The sequence below is a fragment of the Berghia stephanieae genome, chromosome 3 (assembly GCF_034508935.2).
Source record: "Berghia stephanieae isolate SIO BIC M18660-M18661 chromosome 3, UCSD_Bste_1.3, whole genome shotgun sequence".
NCBI lineage: Eukaryota > Metazoa > Mollusca > Gastropoda > Nudibranchia > Aeolidiidae > Berghia > Berghia stephanieae.
Window position 1 is genome coordinate 69,976,806 of NC_088362.1, and position 24,684 is coordinate 70,001,489.

General features: G+C 33.0%; 1 protein-coding gene across 3 annotated transcripts; it reads left to right on the top strand.

Annotated features, from left to right (window-relative positions):
* Positions 1-417: 417 nt before the first annotated feature.
* LOC144968331 (uncharacterized) lies at positions 418-19,001 on the top strand. Of its 3 annotated transcripts, XM_078906593.1 has the most exons (12): positions 418-616; positions 2,011-2,115; positions 3,122-5,483; positions 6,526-6,631; positions 7,835-8,719; positions 9,311-9,446; positions 10,859-11,061; positions 11,876-12,013; positions 12,488-12,565; positions 14,090-14,148; positions 16,631-16,651; positions 18,224-19,001. In XM_078906593.1, exons 1-11 carry the CDS (start codon positions 585-587, stop codon positions 16,640-16,642), a joined length of 4,116 nt encoding a protein of 1,371 aa, XP_078762719.1. In that variant the 5' UTR covers positions 418-584; the 3' UTR covers positions 16,643-16,651; positions 18,224-19,001. The 3 variants fall into 3 exon arrangements, with proteins under 3 accessions (XP_078762719.1, XP_078762717.1, XP_078762718.1); XM_078906591.1 differs by lacking the exon at positions 16,631-16,651; XM_078906592.1 differs by lacking the exons at positions 16,631-16,651; positions 18,224-19,001 and adding an exon at positions 17,866-18,059.
* Positions 19,002-24,684: the final 5,683 nt, after the last annotated feature.

Sequence of the window (24,684 nt, forward strand, 5' to 3'; positions counted from 1 at the left end):
GAAGAAGAAGAAGAAGAAGAAGAAGAAGAAGAAGAAGAAGAAGAAGAAGAAGAAGAAGAAGAAGAAGAAGAAGAAGAAGAAGAATGAGGAGGAGTAGGAGGAGGAGGAGGAGGAGGAGGAGGAGAGCGAGAGGATTAGGGGAAGGGGGATAGGAGAAGAATTTGGAGGAAGTGGAGACCCATTTGAAGGAGGGGGAGGAGGAGGAAGAGGAGGAGGAGACGGAAAATTCTCACTAAACTGTATTAACCAGACTATAAACGTGCATGGTTACACATAGTTTTATGTGTTGGTCCGTTATATTTCCGGATGGTAATGTTGTTAACTTCTTAGCCAAGTGCAGAGAAAAAGGAAGGCTGTATGTATTTTACGGTTATCATTTGTTTTCTTCGTGAATATGAGTAAAACCTGCGCAGAGATAACTTTTCTCCAGCATTCCTGCGCATTCCGTAACTAAAAACAATATGGCGGCATATGGTATCCAACAACCATAAACATGTTCCTCGAGCATTATCAAAGTGTTTCCTTTTCCACCCTACTCTTTTGATTATGCAGAAAATAAGAGAGAAATCAAGTGTCTTTTCAAAATGGATAGCCGCCTAATTGCAGGGGCTTACTCGTATCCTTTTCAAGTTGTATTTATGTTATTTATTAAGACTCGAAAGACAAAAGCTAAACTTAATAAACAACGATGATTTTAAGTGATTTACATTTTATTTAATGGAATGTTCAATATAATCTAGATAGCTAGACTAGGTGTCCATATTAGAAGGTCTGAAAGCCGAACGCAGTTTATGGGCTTGAATTATCATTGTTCTAATGGAAAATATTTTGTGTTGGTCTGAGAGTATTCCCATAACAACAACGAGTCAATGAGCCCATAACAATTGTTGGGCATTGGCATTGGTCAAGGAACGAGGTCCCAACCGCCATCTTGATTTGTATACACAGAGACTGAGTTGCCACCTTTGCTGTTTCTGATAAATAGTAGTAAATAGCACCACCTTGGCAAAACGAGGTTAATTAAGTTTCGTTTCGTTTTTTTCAAAATACGATCTCTCTCTCTCTCTCTCTCTCTCTCTCTCTCTCTCTCTCTCTCTCTCTCTCTCTCTCTCTCTCTCTCTCTATATATATATATATATATATATATATATATATATATAAATATGATATATATATAGTATAGTATGTCCTTGATATATATATGATACTATATATATATATATAATATATATATATATATATATATATATATATATATATATATATATATATATATATATATGGCACAATGGTAGTATCGTGTTTAATATGAGATTGAACATATTATTATTATTATTATTATTATTATTATTATTATTATTATTATTATTATTATTATTATTGTTGTTGTTGTTGTTGTTGATGTTGTTTTATTATTATTATTTTACTTTGTTTTGTTTTGTTTTTTGATCATCAAAATGGCATGTTTAAAATTTGGTTACATTTTTGGTTGCTTGAAAGAATTTTTAGTCTTGGAACATAGTAGTAGTAAGCTTCGCAGTCTGAATGACGCTTGCTGAGAATTGTGTGATTCAGTCATGGTCGATGAGTATAGCTGCTCTCTCCATCCATGTTGTTAATTGTTTCCATTGGTCACGGTCCTGGGCCAGAGTTTTGAGGCTGTCAAGATCTTGTTGTGACTTTAGTATGTAGGGCACTGCAGTATTTCTTAGTTCTTGAGGGATTAATTCGGCCTCATCTGAATCCAGAAATTGCTGATATGTAGAGAGATCCTGGTTCAGGGTAGTTACTATTGATGTTGATGGTCTCCCTACATATCTGTTGCCATGAAGGAAATATTGTGTCATTGCAGTTTGGGCTGGGATGTTATCTTCTCGACGTAAGATGTGACCAAATAGCCTCCATCGCTGTTCTTTTATTGTTGTACTCAGGCATTGGACCCTGTTTTTTTTTCTCATAGAGATCAGTATGTGTGATCAACTTTATGCTTATTTTCTTAACTTCACAAAGCCAACACTTCCGTGCCCTGGAAAGGGAAGAGAAAGAGGATGGAGAACGAACAGATTCCATTGCAAGAGCAAAAAAGTTATCACAAGAAACAAACAAAAGAAGGAAGTAAGTTTATTTTTTCATAATAAATTAGCTCTTCTTCATCTGACGAGCACTGTGGTTACACAAATTTAGTTCTTAAGTTTTTAGAAGAAAAAAAATACGTGTATATGATATTAATTTCTAGTTAAAATGTTACGATAGTGCGGGCGGGTGGGGGCACAAAAGAAATAGCATAATGCCTGTGACTTAGTCAGGTGAGAGTAATGTTGACTTAGTGAATGGAGTTCAAGTGATTGCATTTGGTACATATGTAATTGAAGGCCTTCACTGAATGTGCCTTCATCACTCCCCACTTTTAGCTTACATGCTGCATTAGTGTGTCATGCAATAAATACCACCCTGACTTTTATTTTTCTGGAAGAGGTGATATGTCAATTAGACAGGTCATTGTGTCAGAGAGGTGTTGGGTCTCTTTTTGAGTATTTACTCTTCTTGAGATTTTTCGTTATTTCGATGATTTAGCATTTGAGTTAGGAATGCTGTTATTTTATTAAGGAATTATTTATCGTCCCAAAAAGGTATCCTGTCAGGTTGGTTTATATATGCTGAAAATTGAATTAAATTTTTTTTTAAATGTAATACTTAGGTTTAGTTTACTTTCCCCAGCACCAAGGCTGAATTTAGTTTCCTCACTTGCTGAAAAAGTTAAATTTAATAAATCTGATTAATTTAGCTATAAATTCATTTTTTAAACAGCTGTTTCACTGTGGAATAATACTGAAATGAGGCATTAGGTCATATGTATTAGTGGAAGAGGAAAATCTGCGATCTGGTAACCTCACTTTTTAGAATTTGTTGTTTATTTTTTTCCATGCTGTTAAACTTGATATTTCGTTTCCCAGATTTTCACAAAAAGTATACTCTTAAATTGCATTATGATAGCAAAGATCATCAGAAAGAAAACAAAAATGTGTATCTCCACACTTCTCATTTATTCAATATTATTAATTACACTGTTTTGAATAAGGATTATTAGAGCCTTTATATTTCATTTATATTTTTCAATCAGAATTCAAGCCCAGAAAAGAAAACTAGAGGCAAAAAGGGAGGAACAAAGGCGGCAAGAAATTTTAACAAAACGAAGAGAGGAACAGAAACAAGCTACAGAAAAATATCAAAGATCTCATGTTCCTGCAGGACAACGTCAGAATAGTGGGAGGCTTAGCCCTCAACGATATGGTGCTCCTTGTCTAGAAGATGCTTTACAGCTGATTAGGAGGAGTCCTCGACGAGAGCGACCAGCATCAGGAAGAGAAAGAGTTCTTTCACCTAAGCGTGAAAATGAAGATCCGTTAAAAAGGTCCTATTTTAATAAGCCTCGTCATCATTCGGCACGGCCATCTTCAGGGAGATCTAATCATCAGTTAAATAATGAGGCTAGAGCTGAGCTTATGGATTTCAGTCTCAAGAATTTGACCAGCAGCAAAAGTTTGTTTGAGCAGCAACTGGAACAGCAACAAAATATTCTTTTACAAAAGCAGCAGCAGTCGTTGAAAGAATTTAGTAATGCTGTACAAAGAGAGTTGGAAATAGGACAGGTTGTTGAAAATGAAGATTGTAAAGGTGATGCTGATAGTTCAGAAAGTTTAAGTGGTAGTTGTTCCAGTTTAGATAGTTTGGAGAAGTCAGATGGGTACGAAAGGAATGTCCATGAAAATAATAAAAGTAATGAGAGAAGTTCTGAACTCATTTCAGAGTTTTCAAGTACAAAGAATGATTGTCCCAGCTCGGAGAAAACATTTTATCTAAACCCACATTCTTCTGAAAAAGATAATAATGACACAACTTTATCCAGACAGAATAATTTTCCTTTAAATCATGACATGACAACTTCGGCAATATATCAAAAGGATCACACTTTGGAATACAAGGAAGAAGAAAACCGTAAAACATCATATTCTGCTGGTTATAATGGAGTTACCAAAGTGGAATTAATTGAACAACAAAACAGCAGCATTATTCAAAGTTTCAATTCTCCTCTGAAACAAATGTCAGGAGATTCTTTAGAAGAGTCTGTAAGCTCGGGTAGTAATATATCATTGATTAGAATGAATGAAAATAATGACAGCAATAATCAGCCTATTGCCAATGAGATGGATCGGAACAATAGTTCACAACAAAAAAGTCCTGCAAAACATGAAAATGCATATTTGATGAATAATGAGGGAAATTCTCGTCAGGCAAATAATGAAACAAAAAACAAAGGAGAATATTCAATGAATCATCAAAATAATCAATCCTTAGGAGCTGCAAGCAAACCTCACAAAGGGGAACCTCAATCAAACAGCCAGACAGGGGGCAGAAATGAGCCAGTAGTTGAAAGTTACAATCCTAGGTATGCGTCTGCTATTGGTTTATCCATTTGGCCTGGCCAACCGCTTTCCACAGCTAGTTCTAGTTCTGCTGGATATACAGCCTCCAACAATCTCATCACCACTGCCCCTGCAACCACAAACAATAATAGCCCTTATGGCAAAAGAATTTCTTCTGTCATTCTTGCCCCAAGTCCCACAATTCCTACCCAAGAGCAGAATTTAGTTGTAAATAATGCAGTGCCACAAAAAAATCTTTCAGGGAATATAAATAGGAATGAGAATGCAGATATTATCCAAGGAGCGAGTGTGTCTTCTGCTTTGTTTATGAATCCTTCTAAAATGAGCACCAAACCACCTGTAACAGAAATTGACAATAACATGCTCCATTCTTTCAAAAAGCAAGACTTTGTTTATCCACTTTCACTAAATGCTGCTGAAAGCTCAAACATTCTTCAAAATCATACACTCCTCCCGCCTAACACCAGCACATATAATACTTTACAACAAGAAATTAAACAGCTAAGTGACCAGATGCTTGGAAACAACAATATAATGACCACTACTTTTTCCTCTACACCTATTCAAAACATTCAAAATTCGTCACCGTTATCACAGCCACAAACAGCATTGGCATCTGCAACAACATCATCCCCCTCCATCCCAATACAGCAAGCAGAAAAGGCCCAAGTAATTCACCACATTCCACATGGTAATGACTTTGTCTCCGGGCCAGTTCCAGTTCCTGCAGTGAGAACAGTTTTTCCCTCAAATAAACCTCCAGTTCCAAAATTATCACCAGGACAGCAAAATCAATCCAACCACCAACTGCAGAATGAACAAATCAGTCAGGCTATCGATGATTCTTCAAAATCTTCAAAGCCAAGTGAATCATCACAAGGAGAATCTCGAGCTATTGAAGAGGATTCAGAAAACACAAAAGCATTGAAAGGAATATTGAAACAACTTCCTCCAAAAGTGCCGACCCAAGGTAACCAGAAGGGAGCTGCTCAAGTCAGAGATAGTATAGAATTGGCCAAGTTGCAGAATGATAAAAAGGTAAAGTGCTTCTTGAATAGTTGATGAATTTTTATAAAAAAATATCGTTTCACATTTCTTCCAACTAAATGAAAAAATGTCTGAGCAGCTCAAAATTATTGCTGTAATTATGATTTTTAGAGAATTATGACTCCAATTATATCATTTCTTCTCTTTTAAAGAAAATGAATAATCTAAAATATATTTGTATCCCAACAAGCTGCATCTGTACAAGATGTCCTAGATCCCAACCATCCAACAACAGTGCAAACCCGATGAAAACAATTGCTTCCCTGTCATTTCTGTGCAACTAGAAATTCTCACTTTTGACAATCTTTGGGGTAAAGATTAATGAAAAATAAAGGAGGGAAATTGTTGTTTGGGTTGCATTTGTTATTATTATCATTTTTTTTTTGAACAAGATAAATTCTTTATTGTAGTGTTACTGGTTTATCAATAAAGAGAATAATATCAATACAGCCTTGAATTATGAGACAAACCTTATTGTTGAATTAGCACTTCACAATGATACCATATGTGACTTAGTTGTCAAAATTCTTAAACTGATTCTAACAGCAAAATCTTCCCTATAAATATAGGGGGTGGAGTTTGGGGCATCATGGTCAAATGAATAAGTCGCTGCTCTACCTCTCAGAAAACCTAGGTTAAAGACTCCTTTTCAGCACGGCACTTTTTCTCTGAACAATAAACTTCACATCTGTCAATCTTTTGCTATGCTGCACTTTAGACTTTAAAAACAATGATTTAGAAATAAACTCTTAGGGCTTATATGTCTAAAATTAAAAAAGAGTTTGTTATTTGCTGATTTTATGACTAAATAGTATCATATAGAATCTGTCAATTAAGAATGGTTAAAATATTTGTTTGGATTTGCAAACAAACTACTGATGATACAAGGAATTAGGTGATTAATCAGGTTGCACAATTTGAATAATTTTTTTTTTTTAAATTTATTTTTTGATTAGAGTTTTTTTTAAAGTTACTATTTTATGACCAAAAGTTCTGAATGTTGAATTTTAAATTTGAGGAATAATCTCCACAGGTGAAAAAGAAAAGTGTAAGATGGGCAGCTTTCTTAGAAGAGACGGAGGATGATTACAACAACAATGACCAGCCAAATGCCCATGCCGTTGGACCAGGCCATTACAGTAAACTTTATTTTTAATCATTTTACAATGGCAAATGGTCACAATACTTTTACAGTATATTCATCTATTAATTTCGAGAAAATTTATATAAGAATTGCTCTCCATGATGAATTCTTGATTTGATAAATAAGTGAAAGTGAAAGTACATAACATTATTTCAATATTTGACTCTTGTTCATCAAATCCGTGAATTGTTGAATGTGTGAGCCAAAGTTGGCATATAGAGCCATAAGCCCCTTGAAGCCAGAATTTATATGTTTCTGCAGTGTTAAACATACAGTAAACATTGCTTGATACCCTTTGGATAGGCTGTTGACTCAACTATCCAATCACTTCTGCATGCAAAATACTTTTCTTGAGGCATACTCTTGAGATATCTAATTGCCGGCTTGAATCTTCAGACCTAACTGAAGTCCAGAACTGTGAGAAATGTGGGTTGCTGGGAAGAAATTTTACTTGGGAATTGGTCAATGTCTCGCTGGGTTACTTGTTTGATGGAAGCACATAAAGAATGCAGCAAACTATGGTACATGTAAACAATGAAAATAGCAAACATATGCCTCAGTAGCTACCTTGTTTTAAGTGAGCTTATTCTTATCCATGATAGCTCTTTAAACCATACGACCATAGCAACAACAACAAAACAAAACCAAAAAATAAATAAATAAATAAATAAATATATATATATATATATATATATATATATATATATATATATATATATATATTATATATATATATATATATTATATATAATATATATATATATATATATAAGAGGATATCTAGCCTGTGTTTATTCTTTATTTGATGTGCTTTATGTAATATGCAATCAAAACCGTGCATTCATTATCATCGCTTTTAATTTAAATCTATTACCACTAACAAGCTATCACTAAATATTGCGTGGCTGTAGCTGAAAATATAAAATCAGTCAAGTCATGGTGCCCGTGCAGGTAGAGCATTCACCCAAACCAGGGTCATCATGTCACCCCATCATCCTCATCCTCATTGTACTGGCTGGGCCTTGGGCCGTGTTGTTAGTCCAATACTTTTTCTCTATACCATAGGAATAGTATTTCTAGGCATGAAAAAAATGTGACAATTCCTTTTTTTTTACGGCAAATTCTTGTGCCTTGGTATGATATTTCACATTATATTCATTGTATATTTTTTTTCTATTTTGTAATATTCACCAAACAGAGCAAGCAGTATCTAGACCAGCATCGGCTAAGGTTGTCTCCCAGTCCCCTTTGACAACCAAACCGGTGAGAGCCGCCAGTGCTGGTAGCATGCGCCAACCCATGGCCTTAATACATCAGGCCAACCTCCCACAAAACATCAACAACTTACAGAACACTCCCAAATCCAACCTACCTCCTAATTTCTCTCAGCCGTTGAACACCACTGCTCCTATAAACCGTCCCAAAGCTGCTGCCCATATAATAATGAGTTCGGAGTCTCAGCATCCCACCCAAAAAGATGGCAGTAGTTCCCCAACATCTCCAAAAGCCAGTTCTTTACATAAATCTCAGCTTGAGGTGAAGGTCAAAGCTGTGAATAATAACTTCATGTCAAAAGTCCCAGTCAAAGTGAATACAAACACAAATGCAGAAGTCTACCATGTATCATCAAATCCGGCAAATATTGGCATTATATTAGGAGACCATTCTCAACAAAAAGACATGCAGCAGAATGTAGAGAGGTCAAGGATAAGGGATAACACTTTATCTAAAAGAGTTCCCCTTTCAAATTCAACTGTAACAAGAACTAGTATAGTTCCTGCTTCCACCAAAATCAATTACCCCATACAAAATGGTGTTGCTCCATCTTATTCTGCTACAAATAATAGTAATAATAATAGTAACCCACCAGGTTCCTCTTCGTCAACTTTCGATGAGAGTAAAATTCGTGTTGATAAGACACCGACTGACGAAGAGATTTCATGGCTGTGGGACAAAGTACGGAATTGTCTTGACAAAGAAGGAGAGAAAGGAGAGAATAAGTCTTCAGCAACTGTTGGAAATGACCAGTCAGCAAGACAGACTCCTGTATTGTCCACAAAGATTATTGATGGAAATTCATTAGGTAATAAACTTTATCCTACACAATCTATACTTTTTAAGGATTTTCTTAACTTTGATAAAAAATAGATAAAAATATACATGAGAATTTCAAAAGTATATTACATGTAGATTGGCCACCTGATGCTAACAGGAAATAATGAGAGGAATAAAATTCATCCCAAAGTAATAGAATTTGTTGCAATTAGAACTCATTTTTCTATTTGTAAATTGTATTTGTCATTTTACATCAATTCAAGTCTAACTCTGTACCTTATGGGTACGTAGCAAAGCCCATACGTCTTTGCTATGCTAATCCCTATGATACCCAATATCTAATGTAATATTCATTTCACCCCTTTATATGTTATATATATTCATCAGTTACAGTAAGATATGTTAGACAGAGTTTCTTATTGTAATTAAGGTCTCATTGATACAGGGTTACTGATGCTATTAGTTAGTAAAACAAAAACAGGATTTTGGTTACATTTCTTTGATTTGTTTGGCTTTCATAGTTTAACTTATATCAATAAAACTAAACGAAAATGTTACTGATTTTAACTAACTTTTTCTATTTTCGAATATTAATATTTGTATTTATTTTTATCTAAAGGGTTTAATACAAATGGTGCCCCAGCACTGAGACCAGGTTCAGGCTATTTTTACACCCGCAATGGGGGAGGTACCAACACAAATGGTCAGAACAAAATCAAGCCTGCTGTACAACAACAGGGCAGCTACCTTAGAAGGTTAATAAAATTCACCTTTTTATCTTTTTCCTTATTATCTCCATCTTTATAGTCATTATCATCCTCATCATCATCATTATCATAACCATCATCATTATTATCTTTTTTTTTAAAAACAAAAATGATGAAAAATATAATCTTTTACAAAGGAAACTAGACAGTTTTATTCCCCTAATAGTTCAATACTGATTGGAACAAATACAATAACATATAGGTTGGAAACTAGACGAAACTAGTTTTCTTTTGTTGTATAATTTATTGAATTTGTATATATTGTTGAAAAGTTGCAGATATTTAAAACCAATAATTAAAAATCGATTTTGCACAAATCTGCACACATGACTCACCACATTATGTTTTCTCTCCACCGTTAGAATTGATCAATGCCACAACTCTTTGCCTCATTGATGATATTAGCTGATTGACTGTTTCTACTGGTATATCAGTCCAAATTGTATTTAGTCTGTCGAATTATTAATCGAATTCTATACAGCTTTCTGTTTCTTTTTGTTCGTGTTTTTTTTTTAGCTTTCCTTTCATAAAATCCCACATGTTATGTTCAAAGGTTTCATGTCAGGTTTCACAGCTGGCAACTGGTTTATCTCCCTTACATTTGAATCATTTAGGAAAGCAGATATTTGTCCAGTCTATGTGCTCAGGCGTTATTGAACTTGAATATCACCATTTGATTATTCTGATTCCAAGTAAACAGAATGACAATTGGTTCAAGAATATCACTAGTGTATAGGTCTGAATTGAGTCATTGATTTATATGTATTAGCTCAGTTTTTCTACAACCAATTATCACTCCCCACACCATTACAGACCCATATGCTCGATTTTTTACTTCAATGACGATTTGGTCATTGAATAATTCACCTCGACGTCGATAGCACGAAGTTCGTTTGTCTCTGGAATTAACTACAAAAAAAAAGCGATTCATCTGATCCCAGTCCTGGAGTTCATATGCCCATCTCAGTCGAGCAACTTTGTGCAAAGTGGTCAGCTTTGATCGAATTACGTGATTGTGACATTTTAAAAAAGCTCACTCAGCATGAATTTTTGGTTCAACAACTGCAGCGTGGCAACGCTTATGTGAAATAGATTAAATATCTGAAATATTTTTTGTGCTCATTTACTACATGTTACTTTTCTGGAGACCTGTTTTGCAGTCCACATCTGCTCCTCACTTGTGTCAATAAAGTCATGCAATATATCAACAGAAAGAAAAATTTGTCTACTTTTTAAAGATATGTACCAATATGTTTTCTCTTATGTGAGATAATAGCAAATTCAAACTGTCTAGTTTCTTTTGTAACTGACAATAAAAAGAAAATGACTAACTTAGAATTTTAAGGTATTTATCGAGATGCCAGGGCTGACAATTGTCTGGGGTTTTTTTTATTTTCCAGATATGGCTTGTTGCAACAACGTCGTACTCACTCTGCCACAGGCACTCCTTCCAATGCTCTCGCCATCCAGGCCAGAGCTGGCAGTGCTGGATTGAGTCGCTACCCTGCCTCGCAGACCACACAGCAGCAACATCAACAACAACAGCAGCAACAAGTGGAGGGGCCGAAACCAATTGCTTTCAGTTATAAACCTGCAGAAAATGGTAGGGATTCGTTAAACGTTATCCAGTGAAAGATCAATACTGACCCGTTGAAGTTTAATATTGATAATAACTTCATTTTAGCAAGGTGTCTAGATCCTTATGGAATTTTTGGGTTAATTTTGCCAATGTTTATTTATCTTACAAGAAACTATCAAAGCTGCAAAGCTTTGTTCTTCTATTTCCTCATAACTTTTGTCACCTTCGACACTTGCAGTTTTTTGTCAATGTCCAAGACTATTTATTTGAGTCTACCTTAACTTAGGTTAAGATCACCTATCAAGAAGCAAACAGTAGATTGTATATATCTATTAGAGATATCTTTTTTTTTTTTGGTATATTATCTCTTGTGCACTATTTTGTTGACTGACGGTCAGCTACGAACATTAGATGGTAAGACTAAATTTATTGCAAATCTTAATTTTTTCTCATTTACCTAGTTATAACAACAGGATTAACTGTCTTCATCAAGTTTGCACTTAGTGAAGCAACTCATTCAATGAAGCCTTAGTCACATTGCTGTTGCTGCCCTCTGGGTAAAAATGGGAATATGTAAACGTCAGTAAGAATAAAGTCATATCCCCTCCTGTAAAGGGTTAAAGTTTGATTCCATCCCTTTCATGAAGAATCCAGTGTCTGAGATGATTTGGACCATTTGAGTAATTTTAGATTGTAGAGATGAAAATACTTCAACTGGGATCTATTGTAATTTTCTTTTTGCGCTATTTCCTTTATCATTATATAAGTTTCTGATGGCAGGTAAACAAAAGGAAGAAAAGAAATATTCACAGGATTAACATTTGCTTTTTATTTATAGTATCAGAAAGTACAGCAGCTTTCATAATGGCAGAACGCCTGGCAAAGCAGTCTTTGACGGACAGCCATATAGCTGTAGCCATGGAAGATGCTCAAAGCAAGCAGGAAGTCTACAACAGGGCCAGGGCACCGGCCAAAGGTAGAAAAACTCTTTTTTTTCAGAAATGTCATGAGGATATGTGAATAAGAAAAAGTTAATCAGAATGAAATTGCTAAATGTTTCTAGAATTCAGAACAACAAGCAGTCCAAGTTCAAGTTCATCACTGCAACTCTTGCAGCATATTAATCCTCTCAAGGCAGTATTCAATTTTACTCTAATCTTATATGGCATCTTGCCGTTCTGACCAAAAGAACAATAACAGCTATTTTGTAGTTATAACTAAATAAATAATAATTTTAATAAGTTTCGATATTAAGAAATTCATATGTATTTTTAAATAAAATTATTTTATTTTATTATTATTATTTATTTATTTTCAGTTTTCTTTTCTACTAACTCTCACTAGATATCTGAAATATATTTGACTTTATCAGTTGTTATTTAAAATTACATCCTTAGTTGTTTTTCAACTTACCGCCTAAAAATACACTTTTCATGTCCACAATCAACAGTAGCTGGTCCGTCTGCCTTGTCGTTGGAAGAACAAAGACTGATGGAGTCCCTAGACAGACTCAATGAAAAGCTGAATGGTAATGTCTTAATTCTTTCTTAAGTAAATTTCCTATCACTTTTATGCTGACGATACACATCCATATAAATTTGATGTTCCAGGCAATATTTCTTCATTGATGGCGTCTGCCAAGAACTGCATTGCAGAAGTTGAAATTGAATGATAAAAAGGTAGAAGCTATGCTATGCACTAGAAATAAAGGCGGGGATGGCTTGATGGAACATTTTAGTGTGAATATAAATGGTTGTCCAATTGAGCCCTCGACAGGCATTAGAAATCTCTGAAATTTTCTATGAAAATGCAAATAGACAGCCTCTGTCAAGTTCTTACAAATAATCTTTAGAAAATATCCACCAATAGAGATTTCCTTACTAAAGATGCAACAATGAAACTCGTCACAACTCATTTTAACATGTCTAGACTATTGCAATGGTCTTTTATCTCACATAAGCCTTGATAAAATCTCACGCCTGCAGGTCATACAGAATCGTGCAGCTAAATTAGTGATAAGACAAAAGAGAATGGCACACTCCTTGCCTATTCTGTATGAGCTGCACTGGCTTCCTGTCAAGGAAAGAATCATTTTTAAGATTGCCTCTGTTTTGTTTTAAAAGTCTAAATGATGAAGCACCTGACTACATTAAAAGTATGTTAGAAATATATATATATATATATAAACCAGATAGGAATTACGATCCTCGACTGACAAAACGAAGCTCACTCTTAGTAATAATTCTAATTATAAATTTTATGGCGGCCGTTCCTTTACCCACACTGGACCCCTTGTGTGGAATGACCTGCCCAGAAGGATAAGAGAATCTATTGATAGTTTTAAACCATTGTTAAAGCACTACCTTTTTACCGTCACAATTTTCATGCAGATTGATATGATATTACATACACTGCTGATTTTGATATTATGATATATGTTTTTTATATGTAAATTTTGTAGTATTTATTTGTAACGTGCATTGAGCATCACACCGTGATGAGAATGCGCGTTATAAATATTATTATTATTATTATTATTATTATTATTATTATTATTATTATTATTATTATTATTATTATTATTATTATTATTATTATTATTAAGTAGACCATACTAATGTTATAAAGTGATTGACCAAGATTAATCTCCTGTAGTTGTTCCACTGGACTTTAACCTGGCATCAGTTTTTAGCAAGAAAGCAGTAACAATGACTCAACTTAACTTGGGCTTCAATGAAGTTTTCTTCATGAAAACTGTAATCTTTGTAGTTAGAATAGAAGAAAATAACATAAAGAAATTATGATTTGAAATATTTGGCCCCACTGTAAATTGTTAAGTGATTACATATAAATTATGTTTTAATGGGTCAGTGAGATATGAATTGAAATGAGTTAATTAAAAAACATTCGATATTTATAATGTAAATTATGTTATAATGGGTCAATGAGATATGAATTGAAATAAGTTGATTATATTATTTCTTAATGAAAAAACTCTTTAAAGATGGGCTCTTTCTCTACTAATCCATCCTCACATTTTAATGCATTTCAGCACCAGAGCAGAAGTCTTACTCTGGAACTATTCATTACCACCAGCCTTACCAACCACATGTAAGTCTGTGTCAATTTTTTTCGATGAAATAAGAATAGGGTAGTGTGTCATCTGATTCAAGGAGAAGATGGCAAAGAGCTGTCACTGAGGCAATCCTAGAAGGAATGTAGACAATCCATCAAATGTGAAATGTCAATAGGAATGTGCAACACGTTGGGCATTTAGAGACATGTCTTGATGTGTCATTATCAGAAACCGCTTGTACATACGGGATGGAGATCAATTCCGAAAAGTCGCAAATTCTAGCAAACGACAGAGACAACCCTCAGACGAGAATCGATGTCAACAGTGAAAACCTAAAGCAAGTCACCTCATTCAAATACTTTGGAGTGCTGCTCACCGAAGATGGGACTAGCGCAGCAGAGGTGAAAGCTAAAATTGGAATGGCAACAGCAGTCATGATTAGACTTAACACCATATGGAAAAGCAACATTCATTTTGGAGCTAATAACAATAATAATAATAATAATAATAATAATAATAATAATAATAATAATAATAATAATAATAATAATAATAATAATAATAATAATAATAATAATAATATTAATAATAATAATGATAATAATAATAATAATAATAATAATAATAATAATAATAATAATAATAATAATAATAATATATTTATATAGCACCAATCCTGCATTGCCACAGCTCTCGGCACACATTGACAGGAGGGGAAATCGTACATCCAACATATAACAATTACACTTCTCAGATATTATAGACTATTGATACATACATTTCTATTCATAACATTATTAAGGCAAAGAAGAATTCATCAGGTGTGTTTTAAGGCACTTTTTGATTGTCATTTCAGACGAAAATACTCTACTTCTAACATCTAATGGCAGTAAATTCTGCACGTTTGGGGCGGCATGAGAAAATGCCCTATCAGAAAATGTTTTAGAGCCTTTTTTACGTAGATGAAGGAGTTGATTTCTAGATCTAAGGGATCGCGGAGGATCATAATGACACAAAAGATCTCATAGATAGGATGGTGTCTTTATTTAAAATATCTAAAACACATAACTGCAATTTTGTATATTACTCTCTGCTCGACAGGCAACCAGTGTAGTGTCTAAAACAGCGGTGTAACATGATCATTCTTCCTCTTTTTCAAAATTATTTTGTCAGCATGATTCTGTTTGTGCTGGAGCCTGTTTAGCACATAGCTGGGAATATTATTGATTAATGCATTGCAATATTCAATCCTATAAAATATAAAGGATGAAACAAGTGTTTGAATAGAGTTTTGATATAAAAATCTGACAAGTTGTCCAATTCTTCTAATTTCATAGTACAAAGGTTTACATAAGCTGTTAATATGATGCCTCATGGTGAACATGGAGTCAAAAAATACTCCTAAATTCCTAGCTTTGTCCATAAAATAAACCTTTTCGTTTTCAATTACCAGAAAATAATTACTCATGTTATGAAAGATAAGAGTTAACTTGAAATTATACAGGTCGCTGGTACTGTCCATCCTGCTCTATGGCTGTGAAACATGGACACTCACAGCAGACCTAGAAATGCGAATCTGTGCTTTTCAAAATAAGAGCTGTCAGAAAATCCTGAGAGTTCCTTATTTGAAGCACATGACTAATAAAGATATTTGAGAAGCGGTAGAGGATCAAGCAGGAGGACAGGAACCACTCTTGTCGATGGTCAAAAGAAGGAAATTGTCATGGATGAGACACACTGTCCGCCATGATAATTAATGCAAGACCGTCATGCAGGGCACTGTAGAGGGACAGAGGAGTAGAGGAAGACAGAAAAAACTATGGCAAGACAATATCAAAGAGTGGACAGGCCTGAATCTCAATATCCTACTGGAAAAGACCAGAGACCGTGACAAATGGCGTAAGGTTGTGAAGTTTGCATCCTGCATGTCCCCCTGACGATCAACTGGTCATGGGATTGAATGAATGAGCTTGATGTGTTATTGCCTTGTGAATTTATTAGCCATTTTTCTCTTCTCACATGAGCTCCATATTATTATCACGTCACTGTTTTAAAAAAATAAATAGCAAAACAACAACAAAAAAAAACCCAAAAAACGAAGTCTTCATAACATTTGAAGAAAAGAGTCTTACACTGAAACTTTTTCCCACGATTGATAAGTAGTAAAACAAAGATCTTGTATTCTATACTTATGTCTTGATTAATGAAATTTTGGTTTCATTTCCCCCCCCCCTCTTATTTCTTGTTTTGATTTTCTTTGTTTTTTTGTTTGTTTTTATTTTGTTTTTGTTTTTGTTTTTTTAATTTTTATTTTGTTGTTGTTGTTGTTGTTGTTGTTGTTATGTTGATTTATCGGTTTCCATTAGAACCGTGTATTATCCTTTAAACAAATATTGATTTAATCAAAATATATCAAATTTTTGATTCTTTAAAGAGATAAAAAAATTATTTTTTATTACTTTGATGATACATTATTTAGATATTTTTTTCCTTTTTTTTTTTTTTTTTCATTTTTAGCGATACTCTTGACATTTCACAGTAAGTTTCTCAAAACAATAATTAAGTCAAGATGTTTTATTGCACATTTTATTTATTTGCATTCCTTTGACTTTTGTTTCTGCACTTTTTTTTTTTTTTGAATATCACGAGTTTAACACAGTTTGTAGGGAATTTTTCTTTCTTTCATCAAATGGAAGCAGAAGATGGCTCCTTTTCATGAGTCATTTTTACTTTACTATTGTCACACACAAATGAGATATTAAAGAATATAAAATGAAAATGCATCTGCCGGATGACACAATTTTTTTATCTCATGAATTTAACTCTTGTCCCAGTTTTATAATAAGAGTGAATGGAAGTAGTTTGCGTGACTTTGAGCGAACTTGGCAACAGCCTATCTACATATGTGAAGCTCATGATCAATAGTGAGACCTTAATGAATATATAATAAACAGTCGCATTAAGAAAGAACATCCCTCTTTTAAAACAATAAAATTAAAAGATACACACCAATAATAGCCACCATAAAGGTGGATTAAGTAAGAGGAGGGCGTCGAGGAGGAGAAAGAAGAAGTGGAGGAAGATGAAGATAATAATAGGGGAGGAGGGGTAGGAGAAGGAGAAAAAAGTTTTATTTGATTTTAACATTTTTGTTATTTTTTGCGCACATTAGATTATCTGCACATTTAACAAAATACACATGAGTGTGTCTTTTATTTATTGTACTTTTGCATAATGCTTCAAGGATTAGAAAAACTGGAAAAAAACATATGTCCTATTCCAGAAAATAAAAGTGCACATTATATGATGAAAGTAAAAATAATATGAAGCTCTTGGACATTGAGATAGTAGATGAGGCGTGTCCATTATTTTATAATATACTATGGATGGAAATTTCTCTCTCTCTCTCTCTCTCTCTCTCTCTCTCTCTCTCTCTCTCTCTCTCTCTCTCTCTCTTTCTCTCTATTTATCTTTCTCTCTTTGTGCTCAATTATCATTTCCATCTTGTCCCCCAGCTCGCTCACTGACAGATCTGAAACTAATCATGCGTTAAGTAAGCAATAATTATTAGCATATCATTATCTACCCGTTTGTAAGATAAAACTTTACATCTTATAGATTGCAGATCATTATGATCAATATATTTCACGATACATGGATGTTGCTAATTTAACAAGTAAGCTTTATTATAAGCTTTTCGATAATAGCGACCCCCAGCAACACAATCAACGTTTTTACCCTTTTTTTTCAAGTTCTACAGACCTTACTGTTTTCATCAAGATAACGGTGATGTAACCTGAATTCTGCATCAAGATAACGGTGATGTAACCTGAATTCTGAAGCCTGTGTTGTACTACTGATTTTTTTTTGTTATGATGGAGTTAAATCAAACTTCGCATGTAAGCAAATAAGATCTCTCATGTCTTGTCAATAAAAGGGGATATCCGAATGATGATAAATGTGGCTAGTTTTTTCTTGCATGTACTTTCATTTACAATGTTCTTTGTTGCATAGAACTGGTTACTCACTCAGATCTAGTTAAAATATATCATACTTTATACACGCTTATAGTAACTATCATTTACTTTTCTTATCTCTTACCCATCACAGCTGCCTGGATTTCGAGGTCATCAGGGTTATAATGCTGGCCAACGACATCACCCTCCTGCTTCTCCCAGAGGTCAACACAGGTCACAATCTGCCAGGATTCGACAGCAGATCAGACAGTACCGATAATCAAGACTGTGGGGAGCTCTTACAAAGTTGTTATTCAATCCCTCAATTTGATCTTTAAGAAATCAAAAAGACAGGTTTTCTGTCTAAAGTGTCTAGCCCCCTTTGTATATGACAAGTTAAGGACCATAACACTTGTTTGAGGAGGGGGCAGGGAACACTCTACTAGATATTCTTGCTATTATGTCTCAAAGCACTTGCAAAATGTGACTGCTAAAATTTTAATATTTAAAAAAAACTGATAATGTAAATAATACATGTTAAATTCATGTATCTACACATGTCATTTAAATTGTACTATACTTTAAGATTGTAATTTATTTGTTCGTTTTAAATGTCAACTGATATGAAAGTACTGTGCAATTTGAGTCGTTTCATTTTTTGATAAGAGCTACACAGTATTGGCTTCTGACTAAAGTAAGATTTAAATGTTGTATTTTAAAAAGTTAGAACCACACTAAAGTACAGGGAAAAACCTATGAAACCAAACCAAAAAATGGCTTTAAAAAAAACAAAAAAAAACAAAGAAAGACAATTCAAAATGTTTGTTGGTCTTGTTTCTGTCTTTGTTTACAAACTATCAATAAACAAAGAGCACTTGACTCAATACTGTTGTTAAACTGAAGAGAAATGCTTCCAATTTACTTTTCAAAAACTGAAAATGAAAGAGTCATTACCTGTCCTTAAGGTCACAAGCTGGACATTTGTACTTCTTGAAGTTCGAAATTAGATTTGATAACGAAGAAATGAAATGATTGCAATGCAAAGAGTTATCTTATTATTTATGTCAATTGGAAGGCAAATCAGTAATAACAGAATTTTAGCATTAAGAAGAAGAAAATAGAAATCATGTTGAGTAGCAATATGTCTGATCTCCTTTTTTAGTTACAATTTCCTAAATCAAAACATCACTAAGTGAAAATGAATAACTTAGCTGTTTCGTTAAATTTCGTTTTTACTGGTTTTAACTTTACGCTTTTCAGTGTGTATTTAATCATTTTGATATCACCGCTCACTGAAAACATATTATAACCAAAACTAAACACTTAAGATGCTCATTTCCTTTTTGTTTTACCGCAATTTCAATTCGTCGTCACAATATTTCATTATAATGTTAAGAAGGTGCATGATAACATCAGTTTGATTTTTAAAAGAATTGTTTTTTTGTGTGCCTTAATAAATGTTAATTAGAATTTAGAGTATTTGTCTTGAAGCATTTTACATTTATCAGTTTATCTTCAATATAAAAATAATCCAAATGAACATTGAGAAATGGATTTTAAGGCATTGGTTTAGGTTTGAAAGTTCCACATATGAAAATGAGTACATTTTACATTCCTAAGAAATTAATCGATATCGGCACAATTCTTTATCCCTATCCACCCTCTCTCTCTCCCCCCCCCCCCACCTCTCTCTCTCTCTCCATCCCCCCCCTCTCTCTCTCTCTCTCCACCCCCCCCACCTCTCTCTCTCTCTCCACCCCCCCCCCCTCTCTCTCTCTCTCCCTCTCTCTCATCACTGGTCTTTGATATAAAATAATATTGTATTAATTTTACATTCTTATCCGCTACAAAACATTGCCATATTTTATTTTTATATCTTATGGACACTATTGTGCATCCAGACCGACCTTTTGTTTTTATACTACTCCTGATATAGATTCATCTCTTTTTCGTATCTAAAAGTTACCATAAGCACGGTTTTTACTTTTTAGGTTGAAAGGTTAAAATACATTCTTCACTGCCCATCTCTTTGGAATTGGAAAAACTATTCAACAAAAGCGAACGGATCTTTAAAAAAAAAAAAAGAAAAAGAAAAAAAAATCAGCTCAAACCGTTCTTCAACCAATAACAAAAAATCATAAACTATGATATGAATATCAAGTCTGGAGGGATGAATGAATAAGTTTCTTTCCAAAATGTGTATGTAAATTCTTTGTCACATACAAGAATGTTAGTTTTTAAATCAAATTATGGCCCCTCAATTTCTTCTTCATGGTGTATTTTAGTCTGATTTTTATATATTAATCTTATTTTTTGGTATCCCGTTTTAATTATAATTACTATATTTTTTAATATTTATATTTATTTTAAAATATTGAATATAAGAATTGTTTGTGTATAATACAATTCAGAATACTAATCGTAAAAAAAAAAATAATAATTGTTCATTCAGGTGGTAACAGGGAATTATTTCCTATGAAATACCAATTTGACCAAGAATAATTGTGGAAAAGATAATAAAACTTATATTTTGTTATATAATATTGTTTTATTTAATACCTAGATTATAAACAACAAGAGTAAAATATAACTGTGTGATTCACATATATATATAGAATAATTTAAATATTGATTACTTCATAACTCGAAACGTAAGTATAATATTCCCAATATTGTGTCTGTGATAAATCTAAGATAAAGAAAAGATTGACTGTGATAAATAATAATGTTTTAATATAAAAAATGAACAATTTATAATTTATCTCTTTTTTAAAAAACCTAGTCAGGTATAGGCGCTCGTTTCGTATTTTCGAATCATTTGAAAATGGACATTATATCTGTAATATACTAATGAATGTAGTATGGTACTAATGTTATCAAACGTGAAACAGTTTGTTATTTACTAAAGAGTCACGAGAATTCTATTTGTTGCACACGGCTATAAATTTAACTTGAGGTAATGCTTATTCTTACTCATGTATTCACTGCAGATTTCAAGGCCTGAACACTGCAAGGAATAAATAGAGAATTTATTAGGTAAAATTTAAAGCAATCAGTTCTTCATTTTCTCAAAATAATAAGTTTTTATTAAATATCATTTCTGGAAATTTATCTTTTGTTCAAACCTTTAAAAACGATGAGACAATTTTTTGATTGAATTTTATTTGAAGAAGCAATTGGTTTAATGACTTAGGCAAATTAATAAACAATAATTTTTTAAGAAAAAACAAAACAAAGCAAAACTGTATTATTGTTTAAAAAGAGAACTTATTTCTCAATGTCAATTTATTGGTGAGATAATTCTTTATTATTTTCATTAAATAGATTTAAAAATTGTTATTTTAAATTTAGACTTTTTTACATGTATTGAATATGTCACCTCCGCTCTTCAAGTTAAACAATGCATTTTTCTTTTTTTTTTAATTAAAAAAAAAAAAAGAACACATACTGGTGCTGAACGGCATTTTTCATGCTTTTCTATTCAACCCTTTGATGATGGAAGTGAAGTTCATAAAATAATCTTCCATTATTAAATCCTTAGTCTTAATTTTTTCACGAAGAGATATTTAACAGTGAAGCGATTAGTCTATATTGAAGCCCGAGTCACATCACTGTTATGTATTGTTCTTTTGGTGAAAATAGTAAGATGTAATTTCAAGTTTAAATAAAATTGAATGATTCCACTTTTAAAGGGTTACGTTGATATGAAACACAAATCAAAACATGGTTACACTGTTTACTAGCTATATCATTTAATGAAGTACGTATAGTGTGTTAAAGGGAGAGATTACCAAAATAGTACACAAGTAAAATAATTTTCTTCTTCCTGTTTAATAATAATATTATTTTAATTTTATTTTTTTTAACTATTATATAGTTATGGTTATTCACTTTGTCAGTTGTAGAAGGTATTGATTTTCGTGTAATAATGTTAGTTTGAAAAATGTAATAAAATTTTTTAACAATTTGAGCAGGAATAAAATGACACATTCCGTTGGTACTTGTGTTCTCAATTTGTTCAATGTCTATGCCTGTGTTTGGAGGGCATAGCAGATGACTCTTAGGATAGGTGTATAAGAATAAGAGTCTGGGTGGGGTTGTCATCTAGGGAGCTGCCATGTTTTTTATCATTTTCTTCTCTGGACTCAAATGTTAATATTTTCAGATATATAGAAAAACAGGACACCAATAAATTAGACATTCTCTGGGAGGGGAAAGGGGGGGGGGTGATGTCTATAAAAAAAAAAGTTAATCCTCCCTCCCTATTTTATATTATTGATATATTGTGACACTTTTGAGTGTGTCTCTCTTAAGCTAATATATGAGTTAGAGGGGCCTTTTGGGTGAGCTCAGATAAAACACGCTGATAGATAGAGGACAGCCTATAGGTACTCTATAAAATTCTTTTATGATTCACCTTCATTGATTACATTGATCTGCTAGCAATTAGTAAGACATGACCTAAAACCAGGAATGTGTGGTAACACCCATGCCAATATCTTTTCTTGGCGGATCAACAGAATTATATGGTCAAGTGTCAAAAACTGCAGATAAATCAAAGAGCCACATTATGGAAACGACGCCTTTTTTGATCAAAGGAAAAAAGATGGCAGTTCATGAAAGGACAACTTCAGTTCTGAGGGAAGTTTTGCGTATGAAAGTAATCAGTGGCATTAATGTGTTGACTCCAGCATAAACATGTCTGACAAGTAAATGGTATAGTTTGCATTATGGAAAAGATTAGCAAATCTGTTTGACAAGATATTGATGTCAGTGCTTAAGCTCTGGCATCGTGTACGACCAGACATCCCATTGCATATGGTATAAAGCCGCTTGAATGATTTGGTTGAATTCAATTTTGACATAAAATCAAATAAAAAGATAAAAGAAAGGCAGAATTCCCTTTATTTTCAACCCCAAGGGAAAATCTTTCTGCACGATTTAATCTAAGAGAAACTGGAATAACCCATGTGCTAATTGCAATGCACAAACTGAGCAAGACAAGAGCACTAACTCAAGGGTACACACTGCGTCATAGGATTGAACTCTGTGCTTTCAGGGAACAAAGCAAAAACCATACCCCTAAGCTACACTGCCCCCACAATGTGTTATTCAAGCTTTTCTGTCGTGTTTTACCAGACTCAGTTGTGTAATTTGAATTCCATCCCATTGGTGGCTGGATCTTACTTTTTGTTTTGCTATTTTTTCAAAAGAACAACACTTTGCCGTTGCTAACTTTACCTCAATTTATATACTAGGAGGCAGTATCTCTTTTTATAACAATTGTAGACATGACAGATACATTACCATTCAAAAATATTGAAAAACAATCATTCCATTGTTTAACAGAAACAGATTAATGTATTGACAGCTTTTCAGAATGGTCGGTGTTACGTGTTACGGAATTGATATCATTGATGTTTCGTATAGATAATGCTTACTTTCTTTTTCTTGTCCGTCAGGGAGTATTGATCAATTCAATATATAATAATATAAAATTGTTTGTAAAAATCAATTCAACTAGAGCAATTCATAATTTTAAATTATTTATTTATTGTATATAACATAAATATCATAGTCATTTACATTTTTATAATAATGGATAATATTAATTATATATAAACATGAGTTTGATAATGATGAGATATTACTATAATATACAAGAATCATATTACAAATTAGGATAAACATTCAATGAATTTATTTGAGATATTTCTTGGACCATAGGAAATGCATTTTAACTCGCATACACAAACAAACAAATACACATGCACACAAATACACACACATACTCAGAGCACCTACTTCGGTACATGAATTCGCATGTGCGCACAGACATACACAAACACAACACATCATTTTTTTAACTAAAAGAAATACAGTAAGAACTAAATAAGCACAATGTTGACAATATATGGTTTGCAATTTGTAGGAAATTCTATAAAAACTCAAAATATTCTTAGAGCCTTTCGGATTACTGAACTTGAGCTCACCTCAGTGAATGATGCAGACGAGTGAGTGAATGATCACAATTGAAGATGTCTCCATAAGAGAAGCTACAGGGTATGCAAATAAATATAATAATTTAAATTTGAACTGTTCAAATTAACACTTCAGAATACTTCATCTATTCCCTTGACAGACCATATGGAACCAAATTTCCATTTCATATATATAATAATAACAATAATAATAATAATAATAATAATAATAACAATAATATTAATATTCATAATATTAATATTCATAATATTAATAATAATATAATAATAATAATAATAATAATAATAATAAGAAGAAGAAGAAGAAGAAGAAGAAGAAGAGAAAAGAAGAAGAAGAAGAAAGAAGAAGAAAGAAGAAGAAGAGAAAAAAAAAGAAGAAAGAAGAAGAAGAAGAAGAAGAAGAAGAAAGAAGAAGAAGAAGAAGAAGAAGAAGAAGAAGAAGAAAGAAGAAGAAGAAGAAAAGAAGAAGAAGAAGAAGAAGAAAAGAAGAAGAAGAAGAAGAAGAAGAAAGAAGAAGAAGAAGAGAAGAAGAAAAGAGAAGAAGAAGAAGAAGAAGAAAAAAGAAGAAGAAAGAAGAAGAAGAAGAAAAGAAGAAAATAAAGAGAGAAGATAA